At 34.0% G+C, this 21,214-nt stretch overlaps 1 protein-coding gene across 1 annotated transcript; it reads left to right on the top strand.

Moving 5' to 3' along the window:
* Positions 1 to 430: 430 nt before the first annotated feature.
* LOC134265094 (DNA polymerase theta-like) lies at positions 431 to 19,229 on the top strand. The gene is made up of 15 exons (XM_062747332.1): positions 431 to 674; positions 785 to 1,278; positions 1,595 to 1,934; positions 3,549 to 3,761; positions 4,218 to 4,345; positions 4,520 to 4,868; positions 5,062 to 5,208; positions 5,500 to 5,625; positions 5,675 to 5,697; positions 6,552 to 6,663; positions 6,756 to 6,880; positions 7,024 to 7,159; positions 7,568 to 7,735; positions 18,390 to 18,576; positions 19,063 to 19,229. Exons 1-15 carry the CDS (start codon positions 431 to 433, stop codon positions 19,211 to 19,213), a joined length of 2,943 nt encoding a protein of 980 aa, XP_062603316.1. The 3' UTR covers positions 19,214 to 19,229.
* Positions 19,230 to 21,214: the final 1,985 nt, after the last annotated feature.

Below are 21,214 nucleotides of genomic sequence, written 5' to 3'. Positions count from 1 at the left end.
CGCTGTATCTGGTTAACGTGCAGCAGAGCGTGAAGCCGCGGAGGCCATCATTGAGGAGACCAAGTCAGTAATCCAACAGGAGCTGGGCGGACTGGGAATCCAGTGGAAAAATCCAGAGTCCAGGGACATCCAGAATGTGGGTTCAAATTAGGATCAGAGCAAAGTGGTATGTCAAGATGACAAGAAGGCTCAGGGTTTAAGCAAAAGTCGTGGTGGTATGACCTTGGTAAGGCCCAAGGGAAGGAGGTCAGTAGGGAAAAGGAAATCAGTGGGAAAGAAAAGTCCTGGACTCTCCAAGTCTGGGATTTCTAATGGAGATGATTCCAGAGTAATAGAGAGGTCTGTTGTAGTCAGCCCACCTGGCATCAGAACACTAGGGAATAGACAGTGATACATGAACAAAACAATCACATCTGATAGTAGGGGAAGCATGAATGATGATTTGAAAGGAGGAAAAGAAGATTGTACTAAATCGATGACAAAACTTACAACCACAGCAGAAATTCACCATGTTCCACCAAATCCAGTGGAAGAAAGCTGTTCTGTTCCTCAAATACACAATTCTGAGTCTTGTGATGGAACAAGTAAAGAGATACTTCTGAATAAAGTTGAGAAACAACGAAACTCCAAACAAATGAAAACATCATCTGCCAAGAGATATGAAATTTCTTCAGGTACAATGATAGACATATCTGGAAATGTTCCCCAACTAGCTTTCCCTAAGAGTACAACTGCCTCTAGTTAAAATGCCCCCATTTCTCCATGTTAGATACTTATTCTTCAGTTGCTTCTTCAACTAACGCCATCGAAATCCCAGCATTGATATCTGATTTAATCAAGACAGGAGAAAATGTAAATAATGAAAAAGGCAACAGAGCAAATTCTGATGGGAAAGTCTCTTCATTAGGCGTCCATGAACCTGACTGTCTGAGAGATCCTGATGATACTGCAAAGACAAATAACAAACAAACTCCAGCCATCAAGCAAGGATCTGATATAAAAACTCCTCTTGTACAGAAAAATCAAATAAATCTCTCGTCTATGGAACATTTGAAAATTCATTCTAGTTCTAGAGAAATGGATCGAATGAGTTTGAACAAAAATCCTAAAGAAAACAAAGAGAAAGTTACAGAGGATATGTTTTGTTCAGGGGACTTTACCGATAGTGTTGTTTTTGAATCTCAGATGGATGTAGGTCAAGTAGATTTCCAAGCATTGGCTTCTGTGGGGAATTTCCAAAATCTGAGGAGGATTTATCTTCTCAGGAACCAGTGCCCGGTACTAATCATATAAAATCTGTGTCAGGTTTAGCCAAAGCAGATATTGGTTTCATTAATGAGGTAGGAAAGCCATCTTCTTCTAAAGAGAAAAGTTTTAATAAATGTATGCAGGGAAAAGATACATTGGAAGCGAGAATTTGTTTTAAACAATCCAGCCATTCCAGAGATGAACTGAACAATAAGGTTAGTGACGTAAAGGGCAAAAAAGTGAACTTTATGATACCTGCGTCAAGTAAAAGTGCAGATGTTAGAAAAGAAAGAAAAAAGGAAATTGTGAAAAAAGAATTGAAGATAATGCTGATCTTAATGATAAGTGTGATAAAGATTTGAATCTTAGCAGTAGTCTGCTGTTGTCACATGACATGTCATGTGATCTGTTACCAGCCAGTAACTTTGAGAGGTGTATGATGTCGGATGATGAATCAGATGTCAGTAAAAATGAGTCCTACAGGGACCTCAGAATTCCTTATCTTAGTGGACAGGAAGCCTGTTTCCAGGGCAGTGATAAAAAAGAAAAAGATCCCACTCAGACAGGCTACAGCCAGCTGTCACAGGACTTGATGCTGGCACTAGAACTCAGTGATACATTTAATGAAGAGAGTGATGGAACACAAACTAAAAAGTTCTCAGAAGCAGGCATTCTGTCAAAAGGAAGTAAAACAAATAATTATTTTAGAAAATTTGAAATGCCTGTCTGTCCGTCTAGCTGTCCGTCTGTCTTTCTGTCTGTCTGTCTGTAAACTATTTTTCAAAATACTACTCCTCCTACAGTTTTGGTCCGAATTTATCATAACTTGGCACAAAAGTAGACTACACTAAGATACATAAAATAGTGCATCGTTTTTTGATTTCGATGAACGGTGTTGCCATGGTAACTAAAAATTGAATTTCTTGTGAAATTCCTTGAAATGCTACTCCTACAGTTTTGGTCTGATTTCAATAATACAAAACACAAATAGACTACACTAAGATACATAGAACAGTGCATCGGATTTTGATTTCTATGAACAGTGTTGCTATGGTTACTAAAAATAGAATTTTCTGTGAAATTCCTTTAAACCGCTACTAGTCCTACAGTTTTGGTTTGATTTCAGTATTACTTGGCACAAAAGTAGACTACACTAAGATACATAGAATAGTGCATCGGATTTTGATTTCGATGAATGGTGTTGCCATGGTTAGTTGGCTACTAAAAATAGAATTATCTGTGAAATAACTTTAAAATGCTACTCCTTCTAAAGTTTTGGTTTGATTTCAATATTACTTGGCACACAAGTAGACTACACTAAGATACATAAAATAGTGCATCGGATTTTGATTTCGATGAACGGTGTTGCCATGGTTACTAAAAATAGAATTTTCTGTGAAATTCCTTTAAACCGCTACTAGTCCTACAGTTTTGGTTTGATTTCAGTATTACTTGGCACAAAAGTAGACTAGACTAAGATAGATAGAATAGTGCATCGGATTTTGATTTCGATGAATGGTGTTGCCATGGTTAGTTGGTTACTAAAAATAGAATTATATGTGAAATAACTTTAAAATGCTACTCCTTCTACAGTTTTGGTTTGATTTCAATATTACTTGGCACACAAGTAGACTACACTAAGATACATAAAATAGTGCATCGGTTTTTGATTTCGATGAACGGTGTTGCCATGGTTACTAAAAATAGAATTTTCTGTGAATTTTGAAATAACTTTTAAATGCTACTCCTTCTACAGTTTTGGTCTGATTTCAATATAACTTGACATACAAGAAGACTTTACTAAGATACATGGAATAGTGCATCGGTTTTGATTTCGATGAACAATGTTGCCATGGTTACTAAAAATAGAATTATCTGTGAAATAACTTTAAAATGCTACTCCTTCTACAATTTTGGTCTGATTTCAATATAACTTGGTAAACAAGTAGACTACACTAAGGTACATAAAATAGTGCATCGGTTTTTGATTTCGATGAACGGTGTTGCCTTTGTTACTAAAGATAGAAATATCCATGAAATTCTTTTAAAATGCTACTCCTTCTACAGTTTTGGTCTGATGGCAATGGCTTCTTTTCTCACCTTTGTTATAACAGTGTATAAGTACAAACCAGTAGAGCTACAGTCACGACAGAGACTTCTGGTTTTCAAATGTAAGATTAAGAGGTAAATGGATTTATTAAAATCTTATCCATTGTCTTTGTTCATAGAACTTCTTACAAAGCTAATCTAGGAGTGTTTTAAAGTAAACAACAGACAGGTGTATATATGTTTCCCTGTAGGTATTGGGGCTGGAGTAGGCTATGGGAGTCTAGGAATGTCCCCTGAGAACCCTGGAACGGGTCGACTGCGGGCCTGTACCGAGGCCGTCCTACTGACCCACTTAATGCAGTACCTCTATCTCTGTCTGACCAAAGAGAACCTGATGTCAGCCTTCCACGACATCGAGATGCCAGCTGTTATCACTCTGTCTCGCATGGAGATGAATGGATTTGGTGAGGACCATAAAGAGTTTTCATTAAGTATAGAAAGTGAATCCACACATTCAGGAAAACAAGCACCTGACTGATGATGATCTATTTTTGATTAAATAGGTCTTTAAGCTTGTTCATGTAGATGCTCAGCTGCATTCTTAAATCTTTTCTGAGACTAATCAATCATTTTCTTCAAAGTGAATTAGGAAAATAATAAAATTATTATTTTTAAATACTGTAGAAGTACTTTATTCCGTGTGGTATTAATTTACGCTATGTCACAAACTTTTCTCGGAAATTTGTCCAGGCTACTTAATATAAATGCAAAGCATATTCTGACAATCTAGAAAATTTGTGTAATTTTCTACCCGCGGATTAAACATAAATTGAGATTCCGCGGAATTATGACCCCATGGAAAAAAGTACGTCTACAGTAATCAAATCTACAGTAAAATGAAAAAAAAAAATACAATACAGGTTTTAATGATGAGCAGTGTGAGAGACAGAAGACAGTGATGATAGAACGACTAGGTGAACTTGAGACTGAGATGTACCAGCTAGTGGGGCACCAGTTTTCTCTGACGTCAACTGAAGATCTGTCTCAGGTTAGAGTCAATCTACTACATTTCTAACATCAAATATGGTCAGGGTTATCATAAGTTAAGTTAAAAGAATCACATTTCTTATTCATCGGAGTAAGATTATCTTATTAATTCCTTCTGACAGGTGCTATTTTTAGAACTATATCTCTCTGACTGGCGCTATTTATAGAACTACAGCTCCCTATTAATGGTGACTCTAGCAGTCTTGGACAACCCACCAGACCCAATAGACGGGCCCCCACAGGTCGTAGAGGCCGCCAGAAGACCCAGTTTTCTACCAGTAAGGACGTCCTCGAGAAACTGCGCCCCTACCACCCGCTCCCTGGGATCCTCCTGGAGTGGCGCCGGATCAGTGGGGCCCTGACCAAGGTGGTGTTTGCCCTGCAGAAGGAGAAGGTGTACGTGGAGAGGTTAAAGATGTACAGGATATTTACAGATGTCCAGTACTTCTCAGCCACAGGACGGGTCAGTCTGTCTGAACCTAACCTACAGAACGTCCCAAAAGATTTCCAGATCTCTGCCTCAGGTTTGTTTACCAGTCTAAATGTGCCATTGATCTCTGTGAATAAATTGTCAGAAATGAGACTGTATGGGATAAAGTTTTAAATTGATGCAATTAAGTTTTTTGATTGTCATTGTAAGATGGTAAGTTGGTATAAAGATCTTTAGGTATTCTGATGTGTTGGGATTGTACAAATCATCCTTTGTATATTTAACAGTCCCAAAAACCACTGACCAACAGATGGAGTGTGCTAGTCCTCTAGGCAGGACCCGTAACTCTGTAAGGAACCAAACCAGAGTTCTTCAGATGTCAACTGACCTTTCATTCAACGTCAGCATGAGACATGCCTTCATCCCTTTTCCAGGTATCATTAATTTGTTTTTATTTATTATTGTATTTTATATACAGATAATACTGTAGATCCAATATTATTTAGGATAAATATTATTTGGATTTTATCAATTTAAACGGTTTTTTTAAAAGATACAAGTTGATTCACTGTGAACCTAAAATTGTGAAGAAATGTTAATGTAACTTTGAGATAACTACATGAACTTCTTTAGATGTGCACTTCTGAATACATAGATGGAATGATTTTAAAAATGTTGCCCATTCTCTCTTGGCAAATCATAAATTATATGCATGTTTAATGTAGGGGGAGTTTTGCTGGCGGCTGACTACTCTCAGTTGGAGTTACGCATGATTGCACATCTATCCCAAGATGCCAAGCTGATACAGATCTTGAACGGTGACGGAGACGTTTTCAGAGAGACTGATCACGGCTCAGTGGAAGTCAGATCAGCGTGGTCAGAGAGGTTAGAGGTCTCCAGAGGAGAGACAGCAGGCTAAACAGGTGAGAGGTCACAGGGTAAAAAGGTCAGAGAGACAGCAGGCTAAACAGGTGAGAGGTCACAGGGTAAAAAGGTCAGAGAGACAGCAGGCTAAACAGGTGAGAGGTCACAGGGTAAAAAGGTCAGAGAGACAGCAGGCTAAACAGGTTAGGGGTCATGGGGTCAAAAGGTTATTCTAAAGAGATGAGGGTCATTGGGTCAAAAGGTCAGAGAGACAGGAAACTAAACAGGTGAGGGCCCATGGGTCAAAAGGTTAATCCAAACAGGTGAGAGGTCATGGGGTCAAAAAGATATTCTTAAAAGGTAAAAGTCACAGGGTTAGTAGTTTAATCTAAACAGGTGAGGGGCCATGGGGTCAGATTGTTAATCTTCACATGTGAGAGAATGTTTGGTGCTGGCACGAAAAAGATCAGAAAGGTGAGTGCAGCATCTAAACAGGGAATATAAAAATTTAAATTAGGTCAATAAACAGGTGAGGGGCCATGTAGTGTATTTTCACATGAGATATAATTTGCTAAATTTGGTCTCTTGCTGAAAAAATTTGCTGCCCCCCTCCCCATCTATTGTTTTATTGTCTTCATTTAGATCTGCAATTGTAAGATATATGATATTGTTTGTATACAGAACTGCTAAGGTATGGTCAGTGATACTATTGTTTTAACACGAATCTGCTCAAATTGATACAATCTTTAGTATTATAATCTTCATACAGATTTGCTATGGTATGATTTATGGTATTGTTATCTTTATACAGATTTGCTATGGTATGATCTATGGTTTTGATGTCTTTATACACTTTATACAGATTTGCTATGGTATGATCTATGGTATTGATGTCTTTATACACTTTATACAGATTTGCTATGGTATGATCTATGGTATTGGAGCCAAGGCACTGGGTGAGACATTGGGAGTGGATGAAAATGATGCAGCAGTTTTTATGCAGACCTTCAAGTCCAAGTACCCTGGTATGATCACTATGATGTTAACTGTTTTGAGCATTATGATTGAAAAAAAATTAAAATCAATGTATAATGTGACATACTGAATTATGTTTAAGGAATGAGGCGATACCTTAAGAACACATTGGATAAATGTATCAAGGACAAGTTTGTGGAAACTATCAGCGGGCGACGACGGTATCTACCATCCATCTCAAACACAAATCCCTATGTCAGGGCTCACGTAAGTAACACAAACACCTTTGTCAGGGCATATCAATTAAGTAACACATATTAATGTCTGGGCCTATGTCAGTAACACAGCCGCTTATGCAAAACAATGTACCTCATATCAAGGTCTTATAACTTAATCCTTTCTCCTCCCAGGCAGAGAGACAGGCTGTTAACACCACAGTTCAGGGGTCAGCTGCTGACCTTGTCAAGGTCGCCATGAACAGGATTGATCAGAGGCTCTCAGAAATATTTCCTCTCTCACAGAAATCACTCTCACACAAGGATCAAGGCAAGTTTATATATCTCCAATGTATATTTATTAAAAACCTGAAAAATTATTGAGCAAAATTTTACTGTTATTTGTTTGAAATAAGATGACCAACAGGACTGGTGCTTAGGCTCTCATAATACATTATTTCTTATGATAAAACCTTTCAGTTTGACAATGTGACAATGTGACCCTGAACTGTATTTGTAAAATTAAACTTGACCATAAGCTGCTAAACAATGGATTCAAATTTGTTTGCGTGACCCTTATGGGATGTTGTTAGATGTTACTGTGCGACACATCTATTTTAATTAGATTGTAAACTTGATTTGCTTCACTAACACCTCTATGTAAACTTGATTTAATAGATTATCAATTCAAGCAACTGATAACCAAGTTGTATTACTTATCATATTTTGTTGGATTTAGGTCCTACTCTTGATTTATCTGGTAACAGATGTTGTTTAGTTCTACAACTTCACGATGAACTGATTTATGACGTGACAGAGACCTGTCTGAGACAAGCAGCCAAGGTCATCAAACAGGAAATGGAGTCAGCCATGACCTTGTCTGTTAAAATGCCAGTCAAGGTCAAAAGTGGGTTGTCATGGGCAACAATGCAAGATCTTGTGGTGTGAATTATGAACTCTACAATAGAAATGTCCCTTGGCACTTGAAAACAAATATTGAGGATTTGAAAAATGACAGGAAGTAACATGTAAATGACGTCTATCTTTAGATATTATATGATAACAAAACCGGTCAATATTCTGTGATATAATTCTGTGATATAATTTCTGATTTTAATATGAAGGATTTTTTTATTACTATTAATTTGTTATGATTTGAAATAGACACCTAAATCAAATGAATTTCTAATGTGTCAAATGTAGTGAATATACTAAATATTACTGTATACAGACTGGGTGTCATTTGATCATTTGTATGTAACATAAAGGAATCTGATATGTATAGAATAAAACAATATTTTAATATGATTTAACATTTTGTGTTAATTAAATACAAATGTATATTTATTGATACATGTACAGTGTATATGCCTAATGGTTGTAATATGATTCTTGAACAATTACATGATTGAATGTATTACAGCCACATTTCCAATATGAAATGTAACAAATATACTAATACAAATTTTGTCACTTATATGATCTTTAGCTCATCTTTTTCGCATGCATTGTCTGTCATTACTTTTGGAATATTTCCAACTTGTTCTATAGATAAAACTGAATCAGCTTTTACCAATTTTTGGGTAGAAAGCATCAATAAATGAAGGAGATATTGATTTGTAAATCTTATTATCTTTGTCCTAAGGACCTGAGAAATGAGACTAAACTATCTGATTGAATTGAATTAAATGCTTTCTTCTCAAGTTTGATTTTTTATACATTCTCGAATCAAGCTTTATTGTATTTAACTGTTGGTACATATAATTATATGACCGAAGAATCCTCTTTTAAGCAAAAATGACATAATTTTATATTGTGTAGAACCACTATGGTCTCTACTAGGATTTCAGTTCTTATAATCCTGAAATACTGTCAAGTTTCATATCTAACTTATTATTTATTTATTCTAAAACAAAACATTGGGTTGATCTAATAAAACAAGTGCTTAACGTGCTATACACTAGCCTGAATTTGATAAAAGAATCTCCTTCACTCCTTCAATTAGATTGTGGTTAAAAATGATTTTTTTATCAGCAAAACTCAGAGGCAAAGTTAATATCGTTGCATAAAAATTATATCGATTCACAACCCGTGGGATATACACTACATGTATATTGGTGGTGTAATATGCTTAAGGGGGATTTCCGGGCAAGAACAAATTGTAAACAATTCTTCAAATGACAAGACTTAGTGCAATATAATTTGATCAAATTTCAATTTAAAGCTATATGATCTGAGCTGCATATTTGACATCGGAAAAAATATATTTCAGAATTGTAATTGACTATTTCAATGACAGGAAAATAGAATGTTTATAAACTTCTGTTGTTCATATTGCCATGGAAGAACTTTTTATAAGCTTGATTGAAGCAAAATTGACTTATTGTCATCCTGTACAATAATGATTTCTTATATAATATTGTATATTCGTTTGTACAGAAATATTTCTTCTAAAACATTTTTAAACTTTATTTTGGTGTTATTGATCATAATGGTTAAGATAGCATACAGATTAGTCATAATAACACATTTTACCAGGAAATTAAAATTCTCAAAAATGCAGCTCATATTGCTTTAAGTCGTTAAGAAATACTTTACAAATATGCATAAGTGAATGCAGAAATATGCCTTTGATATGTTCTCTTGAACTGTTTAACTACACAATTCAACAGAGGCAAAAAATGAAAAAAAAAATGCAAAGTGCACATTAATGTTCTCACTATATACAACCATTTTTTGTAAACAAAATGTCTAAATTTTGCACTGTTATATATAAAAGGTTATTTCGAGTTCAAAACAAGACACTGTTGTCTTCTAAATGAGTGCGTAGTTTGTAATTCAAAAAATCTTGCAGTTTTATTATAACGCAGCGGATATGAGTAAAGTAGGGATACTTCAGGTGTATGTAGGTCTAATAGGTATGCATCTCCACAAACCAAGATAAACTATAACTAAAGCAAAGAGAGGTAAGACAAATTACTAAGTTATGTACATGGAATCATAGAGTTTCCTTTAATGCACGAAATTTTCTATGGTTTATTTCGTCTGTTTCATCTCAATATTTGTCGTATTTTTAATTTTCTCGTTATATATACATGTATGCACATCGTATCGTTCCACGACAAAGATTATAAAGGAATTTCTTTATTTTACAGAATTGAAATTGATTCAAACAAGAAATCAAACTTCCGTGAAACAAAGCGGTAGTTTATTATTTAAACTCTTCTCTTTGTTGGTATATGAGTACAAGTTCTTTTGGCATAATTAATTAATTGATTCCCACAGTCAATTTCTGTGCATCCTTTTCAAAAAAAAAAATATATGAAATCCCTAACAAAAAATATAAAAGTTAACTATAGTTAATTAAAGTTTAAAATGGTTACAACTTTGACACCATAAAAACTCTTTAATGATTTAATTTACTAAATTAAATGTGATAGCTTCGAAAACTTAGTAGTATGAAACTATAGTGATCACTTTGAAAACTTTAATAATAAATCCTCATACCAATGGTTACAATAGAGTCAATAAAGAAGCTTTCTTAAAAACATGGTTTACCTCCAAAGTATTGTCAGCATATCAAATGAAACGGGCATATTAAAGGAGAAAAATTATTCGAATAAAATTTCAAAAAATTATTCCATGCCACTTATTATCAAATCATTAATCATTGAGCATTATCAGAGGAGAAAAAGTATTTAAAGAACATGTGCTTTAAAGTGGTTTATTGTGTGTGTGTGTGTGTGTGGGGGGGGGAGGGTATATGCGTTAAAATGGGTGATTGTAGTGAACAGATTAAAAACATTTTCTGTGGTTTGTTTTTGCTTGTGTTATCTCATTATTGTACACAAATATCTGTTGTTTACTTTTTTCTTTCTTTCTTCGTTCTTATTTCATTTTCCTTTAAGTTTTATGCAATACTAATTATTCATTTTAATGAACATTTAGAAACTTTGGAATATTGATTGCTTAGTATTATTTTTTTGTTCGGTGTATCATCGAATATTCAAAACATACTCCTAATAGGCTTCGAGAGCAGCTGTTCCAGTAGACATACGTTATTACAGGGAAGTGCGTGCACAAAATCTATAGCTAGAGTGTTTTTTAAACAGGAAAAACTGTGCCGAGTACCATTTAAGATGAAATAAATCTTTTTTTGCATTAAAATAGCTTTTTAAGTCCACACAGAAATGTAGACTATGCTGTCCTAGATTGTGACATTCTAGAGTGTTTTAGAGTAAGGTATGGATGTGACAGTATTGTACATATTATTGTTTTGTATATTTAGTACAATATGTACTGACCTGCATATATTGTCGTTCATCATTGCATATTGTCGCCGACTTATAGTTACTTAAAGTTATTTATAGTTACACCATTACATGTTGCCGCTCATGATATTATGCAACCTACCCTTACTGCACAAATTGTTGCGGTGTCTCCATATGAGTAAAAAATCCTCCAGAGGAACGTTAACTAACAAACAAACAAAAAATCATTATTTCGCTTCGCGGATATTGTTGTTGAAGGACATTTTGTGCTGTTTGTGAATGTATTTGCCTTGTAAATCAAACTATTGTGTCTCATATGCTAATTCATGCAGCACCATTGTGACCACACATATTGTTCATATTGAGTCCGGCGACAATGACATTTTTTAGCTTTTTTGATCATGAGAAGTAGACCTTTACGATATTTTTATGCTGTGTAAAACTGATCGCCAATTGTGTCCCAACCATATCCCATAGAGTCATGATTTGAAGAAACTTGAAGCTTGGCTTTTGATCTATGCTGTTTGCTATCTCCATATGCATTATGCATGTCAAATTTAAGCTTTGTTCTTAGATTTGATTATGCCCTGTTTAAAATATAGTTACTAAAATCTTTTTTAATCTCAGTCAAGTTAAATAGTATAAAATAATTACTTTTCTTAAGTTTTCGATTTTGGATCTAAAGAGAAACACTGATTTCTACCCATCACAATATATAACATGTCATATACAAATGTACAGTGCATATCAATATAATGCAATTCTTCATCCATGAAATCAAATATAACAAATGTATTGGTTTTTTTTCTTAAATAAAAAATGTTGACCCAACTAATATACATGACTTTTAGCTCTACTTAGCCGATGGCTCAAGTGAACTTCTCTGATCAAAATTTGCCCGTTGTCTGTCGTTGGCGTAGTCGCTTTCATTATCGTGGGCCCATTTCAACATAACTTGCTACAAAGTAAAGGGAATCCCCTGCAAACGAAGTTTAGGGGGGGGGGTATATTGGAATCACCATGTCCGTCTGTCTGTCTAGCTGTAGACAAGATTTTGTCCGGACCATTACTCAAAAACTATTGGAAGGCTTTGTCTGAAAATTTGTACACATATTATTCACCATATGAAGTTGTGACCTGATATTTTCATCTTGATTGGATTATTATTTTGAATATTACAGGTATTTTTTAATTTTTATTTTGTGGTTTTGTCTGGACCGTTTCTCAGAAACTATTGCAGGATTAATCTGAAAATTTGTACACTTATTACTCACTATATGAATGTGTGCACCTGGAATTTTCAACTCTTTTTATTAATTTTTTTGCATTTTACATGTTTTATTTTTTATTTTAATTGACTTGTTCATTTTGGGTTCATGTATAAGGTTTGAGAAATAGAATCTAGAATATCTGTTCAAAAATACTACAGCTTAAAACAACTCATAAAAACTTAAAAAAAAAGAAACATCATAAAGTGTTAAAAACAGTTTTTACATTGCACAGAAGATAATGTAATTTCATTTGTCTCTTGGGAATAATGACTGGACATGCATCCAGTTAAAGATAAATTAATGAGTTTGGCTCTTCTCTTATTCTCTTAATTGTAAATTTATTGTCTGTCAAAGCACTTCATTACTGGATGACAAGCTCTTTATTTTCAAAATGCATTTCAAATTGATATAGCAAGATTAATTTGATTTTGTATAATGTTTTTTTTTTTCAACAATCAGTTTGCAGAGTGACATAACACATAGTTGCAATATATTTTTTAATGCAGTAATAAAAAAAAATAAAATGAAAAAATTAAAACAAAATGTTACAATGGAATTACAATGTATTAGTTTTGATGTTTCATTTGGTTGCACCTTTGAAACATAATGAGCAATTGTATTTCAATGCAAATTTTTGTAAGTAAATTGTGAACACCTCTAGATCCTTAAAGTATTTTTGAATTTGCACCTTCTCTGAAAAACCCAGCGGGGGGTATTTTTCCCTATTGAACAGTTCTAGTTTCAAGGGGAGATAATTATGAATTAGAGAAAATTACATTAATGGCATTTAAAAAAAATTCTTCTCAAGAACCACTTGGCCAGGAAAGATGAAACTCATGTGGAATCATCCACAGGTAGTGTAAATTCAGGTTTGTTCAAATCATGACCTCCGGGGCTAGGGTGGTGCCAAAATGGCCGAGCCAAGTTTTACAAAGGAATATATAGGAAATATCTTTTAAAATCTTCTTCTCAAGAACCACTGGACCATGAAAGATGAAATTCATATGGAATCATCCACAGTTAGTGAAGATTCAAGTTTGTACAAATCATGACACCCGGGGCTAGGGTGGGACCAAAATGGCTGAGCCAAGTTTTACGTAGGCTCATGTAGGAATTTTTTTTTAAATCTTCTTCTCAAGAACCTCTGGCCCAGGAAAGGTAAATTTGTTCAAATCATGACCCCAGGGTTAGGGTGGGGCCAAAATGGACGACCCAAGTTTTACATAGGAACATAAACGAAAAATCTTTGAAAATCTTCTTCTCAAGAACTACTGGGCCAGGAAATATAAAAATCACGTGGAATAATCCTCAGGAAGTGTAGATTTAAGTTTGTTCAAATCATGACACCCGGGGCTAGGGTGGGGCCAAAAGGGCCAACCCAAGTTTTACATAGGAACATATACAAAAAATCTTTTAAAATCTTCTTCTCAAGAACCACTGGACCAAGAAATATGAAACTCCTATGGAATTATCCACAGGTAGTGTAGATTCAAGTTTGTTCAAATCATAACCCCCAAGGCTAGGATGGGGCCAAAATGGAATACCCAAATTTTACAAAGGAATATATAGGGATACCTTTTAAAATATTTTTTCAAGTACTTCAAAGCCATGATTAATGAACCCGTTGGGGTGTGTGTTAAAATTCTAGCGCCCCTCCTTTCTGTAATCTTTCAGTTCTGATCTGATATGTGCTTTTTCCTGGCCGATGTGCTCAGGTGAGCACTGTGGCCCATATGCCTCTTATTTCACAATTTAATCAAAATTAGATGTAATAACTGCTCGCATTGTTACACTTACATCTAACAACATCCCATAGAGGGTCACTTCAGAGGTCAAATTTGGAACAACTCTAGACATATTCGTGTCGATTGCATCAACAAATATACGCTGATTTTGCAGGCGACAATATGATTGGCTAATAGAATTTGACCTCAGACGTGACCCTCTGTGCGATGTTGTAAGATGTTAGTGTAGCGAGTATGCAAGCGGATTTTATATCTAATTTTAATTAGGTTGGATTTTATCAGTGTTTCTTTACATTTGCTATCACACATTATTTATTTATTTATATATAATTCTATCGGAGAGATTGAATACTGTAAAACCTTCTCAATATAGATTTTCATGTTGCATATATTTCATGTGTGTATCAATAAGACTTGCATTTTCTCTTGATAAAACTTAATTGGTATACGAGGGGCGATCAGAAAATAATGCAAGTAATGTTATTCCATAGATATTTTTCGTAGATGACCAAAACCGATGTCATACACGGGTAGATACATTCATTGCTTCTGTCTGTCTAAAATTTCTTATCTTTTTATCCATTAATTCAAAAGTTACATACAAAAGAAGAAGTGGTAGTCGTACACACTGACCATTTTTTCCCAAGTGATATGAAATCTGCAGTGAAGGCTGAAATAAGAACTTATATAAGAGTGAGAAGCATTCTTGATATACCTTCAAAAGTAATTTTAAATGAAATTTGCCAGATTTATGGAGATTCTGCAGTTTTGTTAAGTACCGTTTGTTGTTGGTTGAAACAGTTTAAGAATGATGTTGACGTCATTAAAGATTCTTGGAGAGCATGGCGTCCGAAGACAGCTGTTACTGATGGAACTGTGGCTGCAGTTTAGAAAATGGTAGAGGAAGATGGAAGATATACTTTAAAATATATTGCTAGTGTTGTTGGTATCTCATCAGCAAAGGTACATGAAATTTCGACCAAGCACCTCAACCTACGTAAAGTATCTGCACAATGGATACAACATCTCTTGACACCAGAACAAAAGACAACACGTTTGAACTTTGGTAGAAAAAAGTTAAAAATCTATAAAAACTGTGACAGAAGAAAATTTGCTGACTTGCAATCAGGTGATGAAACTTGGATTTACTTTTTAGCTGCAAAGAAAAATTAACAATATGATGTGGGTCAGGAAGAATAGCGATTGTCCTGTGATTGCAAAAAGATGTCAGAGTGCTAAAAAGATTCTGTATGCAATTTTCTTTAACTCTAGTGGCCCAGTTGTGCAAATTCCAACTCCGCAAGGTAGAGGTATCTCGGGACAATTTTACAAAAATAATGTACTGGCTTGAAGAACATAAAGCTCATTCCCGATTCCCGACAATGCTCCTGCCCATAAGAGTAAAACAGTTCAAAGTGTTTTGAAGGATGAGAAGGTTATTCAGCTTCTACACCCCCCGTATTCTCCAGACTTAAGTCCTTCTGACTTTTTCCTATTTCCGAGATTGAAACAAATGTTATCTGGACGTCGCTACAGCTCGCGGGGTGCTGTTGGTGGTGCTGTTTATCAGTGCTTAGACAGTATTCCAAGGGAAGACTTCCTCGTGGCTTTCAAATCATGAGAATTGAGATTGCAAAAGTGTGTGAATGTAAAAGGGGGTTCTTTTGAAGGATTAAACTAGTTTACATTTTGATATATATTGTTTTCATTAGTCTATAGATACAAAGTATACTTGCAGAACTTTCTGATCGTCCCTCGTATTCTGACTGCGGATTGAAAAAGTAAATCCTTAAAAGGAAGAATTTAAGTTTCATACAAACATTGTAAGAAAAAAGTTGACAGATATGGCTAATTTCGTAAATAAGATAATTAACCTGAATATACCATTATTCTAATTATTAAGGAGAAAAGTGTTTATTATGTGCTTTATTTTGTACTTTGATTCCCCATTGTGGCTGCGCCCTTCCCCTGGGGTTCATGATTTGAAGAATTTAGAATCAACACTACCCAAGGATGCTTCCACATAAGTTTCAGCTTTTCTGGCTCAGTGGTTCTTGAGTAGAAGATTTTTTCAAAGATTTTTCCTATATATTTCTATGTAAAACTTTGATTCCCCATTGTTGCCCCGCCCTTCTCCCGGGGGTCATGATTTGAACAATTTAGAATCTACACTATACCAGGATGCTTCCATATAAGTTTCAGCTGTTCTGGCACAGTGGTTCTTGAGAAGAAGATTTTCAAAGATTTTTCCTATATATTTCTATGTAAAACTTTGATTCACCATTGTGGCCCCGCATACTGTCTGCGTACTACATACACAAAACGCTATGGATAAAATTCAGAGTATGAACCCGAATCATAAACACAATGAATTATTTTATTGACGTTTTTTAAAATGAAAAAAGGTATGGAAGATTGCTATAGATTTGGCTTCAGTTTCTCCGATATACGAGGGCTGTTCAATAAATAATGTCCTCTGTGCTCAGAAAGAAGTAAAAGACGTTTTCCAATTATTTATTCTTCATGGTTTTATTATTTAATCTCTTTTAAGTAAAATACATGTCCGTAGCATTTTTTATCCAATTTCTTATCGTTTGTAGAACTCATATAAAGGTATGTCCCTCAGTATACTGGAAAATGGCAGATCCAATGATTCGTCGGACTTGTTTCTTCCTTCTAAAAGGTGTTTTTTCCAAGTTAGGAAATTGAAATAAGTCAAGAAGTCAAAGATCTTGCAAAAATTGTTAATGTGAAAAAACATTAATTCTCAGTTTATCCCGAAAACCCCTTTACTCTTCAGGGCATGCGGTTTTGGACGCTGTCTTGAAGAAATTCAATGTAGTGGATTCCTCATTCTGGGTCCTTCCTCTAATAAACCTTTTGATTTTTTGGCAAAAAAAGTGCTTTCTAGACTCCGCCAGAACTTAAACTGTCTCTCCGAATACGATTTTGAACAACATTACCACTAATGTTTAAGAAAATTATATATAAATTTGTCTTTGTGCTTTTGCATACCTGTTCACTTTTCAGACATTCGCTGTTTTTATCAAGTACATCTTATGGTTAATTTTGTTTTTAGGGTTTTAAGCGATAGATTCATGTTCCAATATCTGGTTGAAAATAAAACAAACGTGGATAACTGCAATAATTGATATTTTGAAATAATTGTTAAGAATTTCGTACACGCTGTCATTTTCACTCATTTTTCAAAATATAGTGTGACCTTTGAGTTTCAAACTTTTTTACCGCCAAACGTTTCTTAAAAACAGTGTAAACTATCCCCGATGTGCTGCTATCAAATTTGCTATGTGTCTGAAAGTCAATCATACAGCATCAAATATTATTTGTTGAAATTTAGCGAACAGTACTTGAGTTGTTATAATTTTTGTAAGCAAGGAGGGAACCCATTTTTGATGCCCATTATATAATTTTTATCATTGAAATCGAACTGCTCTTTTTGTCTATAAAACAGGCATTGGTTGCTCTAAATGTCACTTATTTCAGTTAATATTTCTTTTGGATTTTTTACAAGTTTTATGGCAGCTTTAATGAAGCTTTTATTTTCACTCTTGTTTACTGATTCTTTACCATTCATTTATAATGCAGTGTCTCGAAAAGCCCTTGTTTCCCAGCTTCTCGTGATGAAACTATGTGATGAAAAGTGGTCACATAAACTGTTATAAATTCATGAAAGATTCAATAATGAGAGAAATTCAAGTGTAATGTCATACGATATCTGTAATGTATGTCATATAGTTCAGGACATTATTTATTGAACAGCCCTCGTAAGTCATCTGGTTCATAATTCCTCCAATAGAATTCATATAGGCTGTACTTATCAATGAAACAACTGTATAAATAAGATTAAAATAGTTGGAAATGTACATTACCCATTTGGAAATTTCATCCGTTGGCAAAATCAAATGGCAATATATTTGAGTTTTTTGATTTTGACATTGGGTAAGTAAGCAAGTAATCTCTCTCTCTCTCTCTCTCTCTCTCTCTCTCTCTCTCTCTCTCCCTTCCTCTGATAAATACAACACACATAACATACAGATGTATTTCTAAAAAGAGTTTTAGCATTTTTTCCTGGTTACTTTGCAATTTTTTCCTATTAATCTTAAAACAAGTAATACATTTTGAATGTTACCAATCTATTTCACACATTGAGGAAAGAAATGGTGTTAAGTGGCTTAAGAATGCATAAAAAGTACAAAATTCATTAAGTTTTATTGTAATATGCTTTTCATAAATAAAATGAATTTGTATTGCAGCGTTTGGAACAAATATATTGCTTATAAGTGGAGATGATCATGATATTGCAACAGCGGCTTGTATTGGTTTGAGTCCACAGAGGGCTCACACTGCAGCAATTCCTCGCAAATGTGGCGGTGGAGAGTCCTGCAACGAAATCTGTCAATCAGTTACTGGTATGGATTATGCTGGCGTTTCCTTTAACAAGTGAGTAAGGAAATCGGCAAATATTTTTTCATAAATATATATATTTCAGTTGAAGTTCTACAGTTTGTAGAAAAAGTATTAGTTTTTATAAAGCAATATTTTTCAACTAACGTAGTATCTGGAAGAAAATGCACGATATCTGTTAGATAAAAATCAGACAAAATTGAGAAAAACAGAATCATATAATTTTTCAATCGTTCTAGGTCATATTGATATGACAGTTGTTTTGATTATCCGTTCTTTGAATAAAAATTGTTTTTAAATATTACGATCAATTTTACTTTATGTTTTTTGGAAACATAGATTTTTTATTTAAAAAATATTTCATTATGTAAAGTAAGCTTTCATAATTGGATTGGACATCAGGCATGGCCTATATAAGTCCTATCCATTAAAAATAAATTTTCATTCTTAGACATAACTACATCATATTTCATATGATTTAATTGTATATAAAAAATAAATGCACAATAATAATTTGCACAGAAAACCTCAATGCATTGATGCCTTGCACATTTACGCCAAACGTGGCCCCTACAATACCCCCAATACATTATGGCTCAACACCTGGAGATACGGAAGTTTCAGTTGTGCTGCTACTCACTGCGGTCCAAACTTTTGCTGTTGTTCCCAGTAAAAAAACAATGGTGCATTAATTGAATAAAATTGAATCTGCAAGTGCTGAGCAGTTTCTTTCATTTTTTGCTACTCTTAACCAAAAGTTATATACTAGTACCATTAAAAAATATTTTTAAAAACCTTTTCAAATTTACAAGTGACCTGGTAATTATGCTACTGAGTAACTGTAGAACATACTCTATGGTTTCTTATTTACATCCATCTTAACTTTGTCTATAAAAAACTAGATAGCTATATGTATTTTCCAAACAGTTTATACACAGATATTTCATATCTGTACATACATTTTATACACTTTGATAATAGTAGTATTTATTTGGTATCATGCCATCATGCATAAAACAAATACACATAATTATGTACATGATCTTAGAAAAGATGGAAGTTGCTATTCAATTTAAGATGTTATAAATAAATAATTAAACATGACTTGATAGATACCTGGAAAACCCATTAAAGCTCGAGAGCTTATTTTCAATGGGGTCCTAACTTGATGAAATTACAGTATGAATTGAGGAAATGACAGTCAATATTACTGGAAAAGAGGAAGTTTTGTTTCAGGAGGGGGGTGCCTTTAAAAAATTCGTTTCGGTTCTTTCATAAAGACAAAAACACAAGTTTTACAAAATTATAGAATTTCCTCTCTTGGATTTCTAAAAGAGTAATGTTTTTGATATCACAATCCCCACAGTCTCAAGCAAAACTCGGTTATAACGAAGTAACTGCGATCTATGAAATTACTTCGCTATATCCGTAATTTGTCATAACCATATAAGAAATTCATTAAAGAACTTTATTCGGTAATAACCAATACTTGCCCCCCAAATCAAACTTTGATGGAGATATATTTAATTAAGTTCTTAAACAGGGGAGTATATGCTGACTTCAAAGCACTGAATATTTTCATAAGTAATGCCGCCATATGTACGTAATGACGTCAAAATATATCGTAAAAATCGGTTTTTTACGAATTTTACAGAAAAAATGTACATATGTGTACATATGTACACCAGGTGTGTTCAGGATCAATATTTTGATATAATGTTTAGAATGATAATATCAATGAAATATGTCAATATTGTTCCTGAACAAACTTGCGCTCTATAAATTTTATAGCTAAAATTGTTGAAATTTTTTCTTTTCCTGAAAAAGGATATAAAATCGGACTATTTTGTGACGTCATAAAAACACAAATTGTGAATCAACTGCTTTGACACTATAATATTTTCTGTTAATTTATATTTTTCATACAATTTATTGAATTCAGCACATTTCAGGAAATTTTCAAAATTTTACTTTTGTGAGGGCAAATATATGCAATATACCACATATAGTTCTTTATATGATTGGGGATACAAGATGATTACGTTAAATCTTTAAATTAATGAGTTTTGTTGTATTTCAGGGTTCTCAATGGGCCTAACGCGGCGGCCCCGCCACAGTTAAAATCCTTAGCGGCACAGTTAAAAAATCAGCGCCATAGTTCCGCCACAATTTTAATATTAGCTCCACATGTACAGTACACAAGATCGTCGTTGTCAGTTTGATAAATTATATAATTTATTTTTAAATTCAAATAAACTTCGTAGCCTCTACATACTGTACCGTGTTTAATTTCTAATGCCAATCTGTTAAATTTCCTCTAATTAGGGCCCATAGTTTGTGTTGCACAATCATTTATCTCCTAAACCTAGCTGGACTGTTTATTCCCCGAATGGCCACTCGAAAAAAAACAACAAGTAATTATCACAGTCAATTAAGGGACCCTTTAAGGGGTTCAGGTAGACTTTCCTGTATGAATAATCTACCAGAATTTAAATAGTTTAAAAAAGGATTTATAATTTTTATTAGTGTACTAGTATATAAATTGTATACAATTTTTGTTTTAAATTACCGGTAAATAATTTTTCAAGCACAAAACATATTAAAAACTTCGAATTACTGATTTTCACATTATAATTTACAATTTTATGATATAATTTAGACAAATGTTTTCAGA

This window comes from Saccostrea cucullata, unplaced genomic scaffold, assembly GCF_032062105.1.
Source record: "Saccostrea cucullata isolate Sc308-1 unplaced genomic scaffold, CSIRO_AGI_Scuc_v1 ctg2176, whole genome shotgun sequence".
Taxonomy (NCBI): domain Eukaryota; kingdom Metazoa; phylum Mollusca; class Bivalvia; order Ostreida; family Ostreidae; genus Saccostrea; species Saccostrea cuccullata.
This window is presented reverse-complemented; position numbering and strand designations above follow the sequence as displayed.

What these genes read in the sequence shown, in the direction of transcription:
- LOC134265094 (XM_062747332.1), top strand. Translation starts at nt 431, where the DNA reads ATGAATGATGATTTGAAAGGAGGAAAAGAAGATTGTACTAAATCGATG. An exon ending in CAACTGAAGATCTGTCTCAG is followed by an intron (nt 4,346 to 4,519) that starts GTTAGAGTCAAT and finishes ATAGAACTACAG; the next exon opens with CTCCCTATTAATGGTGACTC. An exon ending in TTTCAGAGAGACTGATCACG is followed by an intron (nt 5,626 to 5,674) that starts GCTCAGTGGAAG and finishes AGAGGTCTCCAG; the next exon opens with AGGAGAGACAGCAGGCTAAA.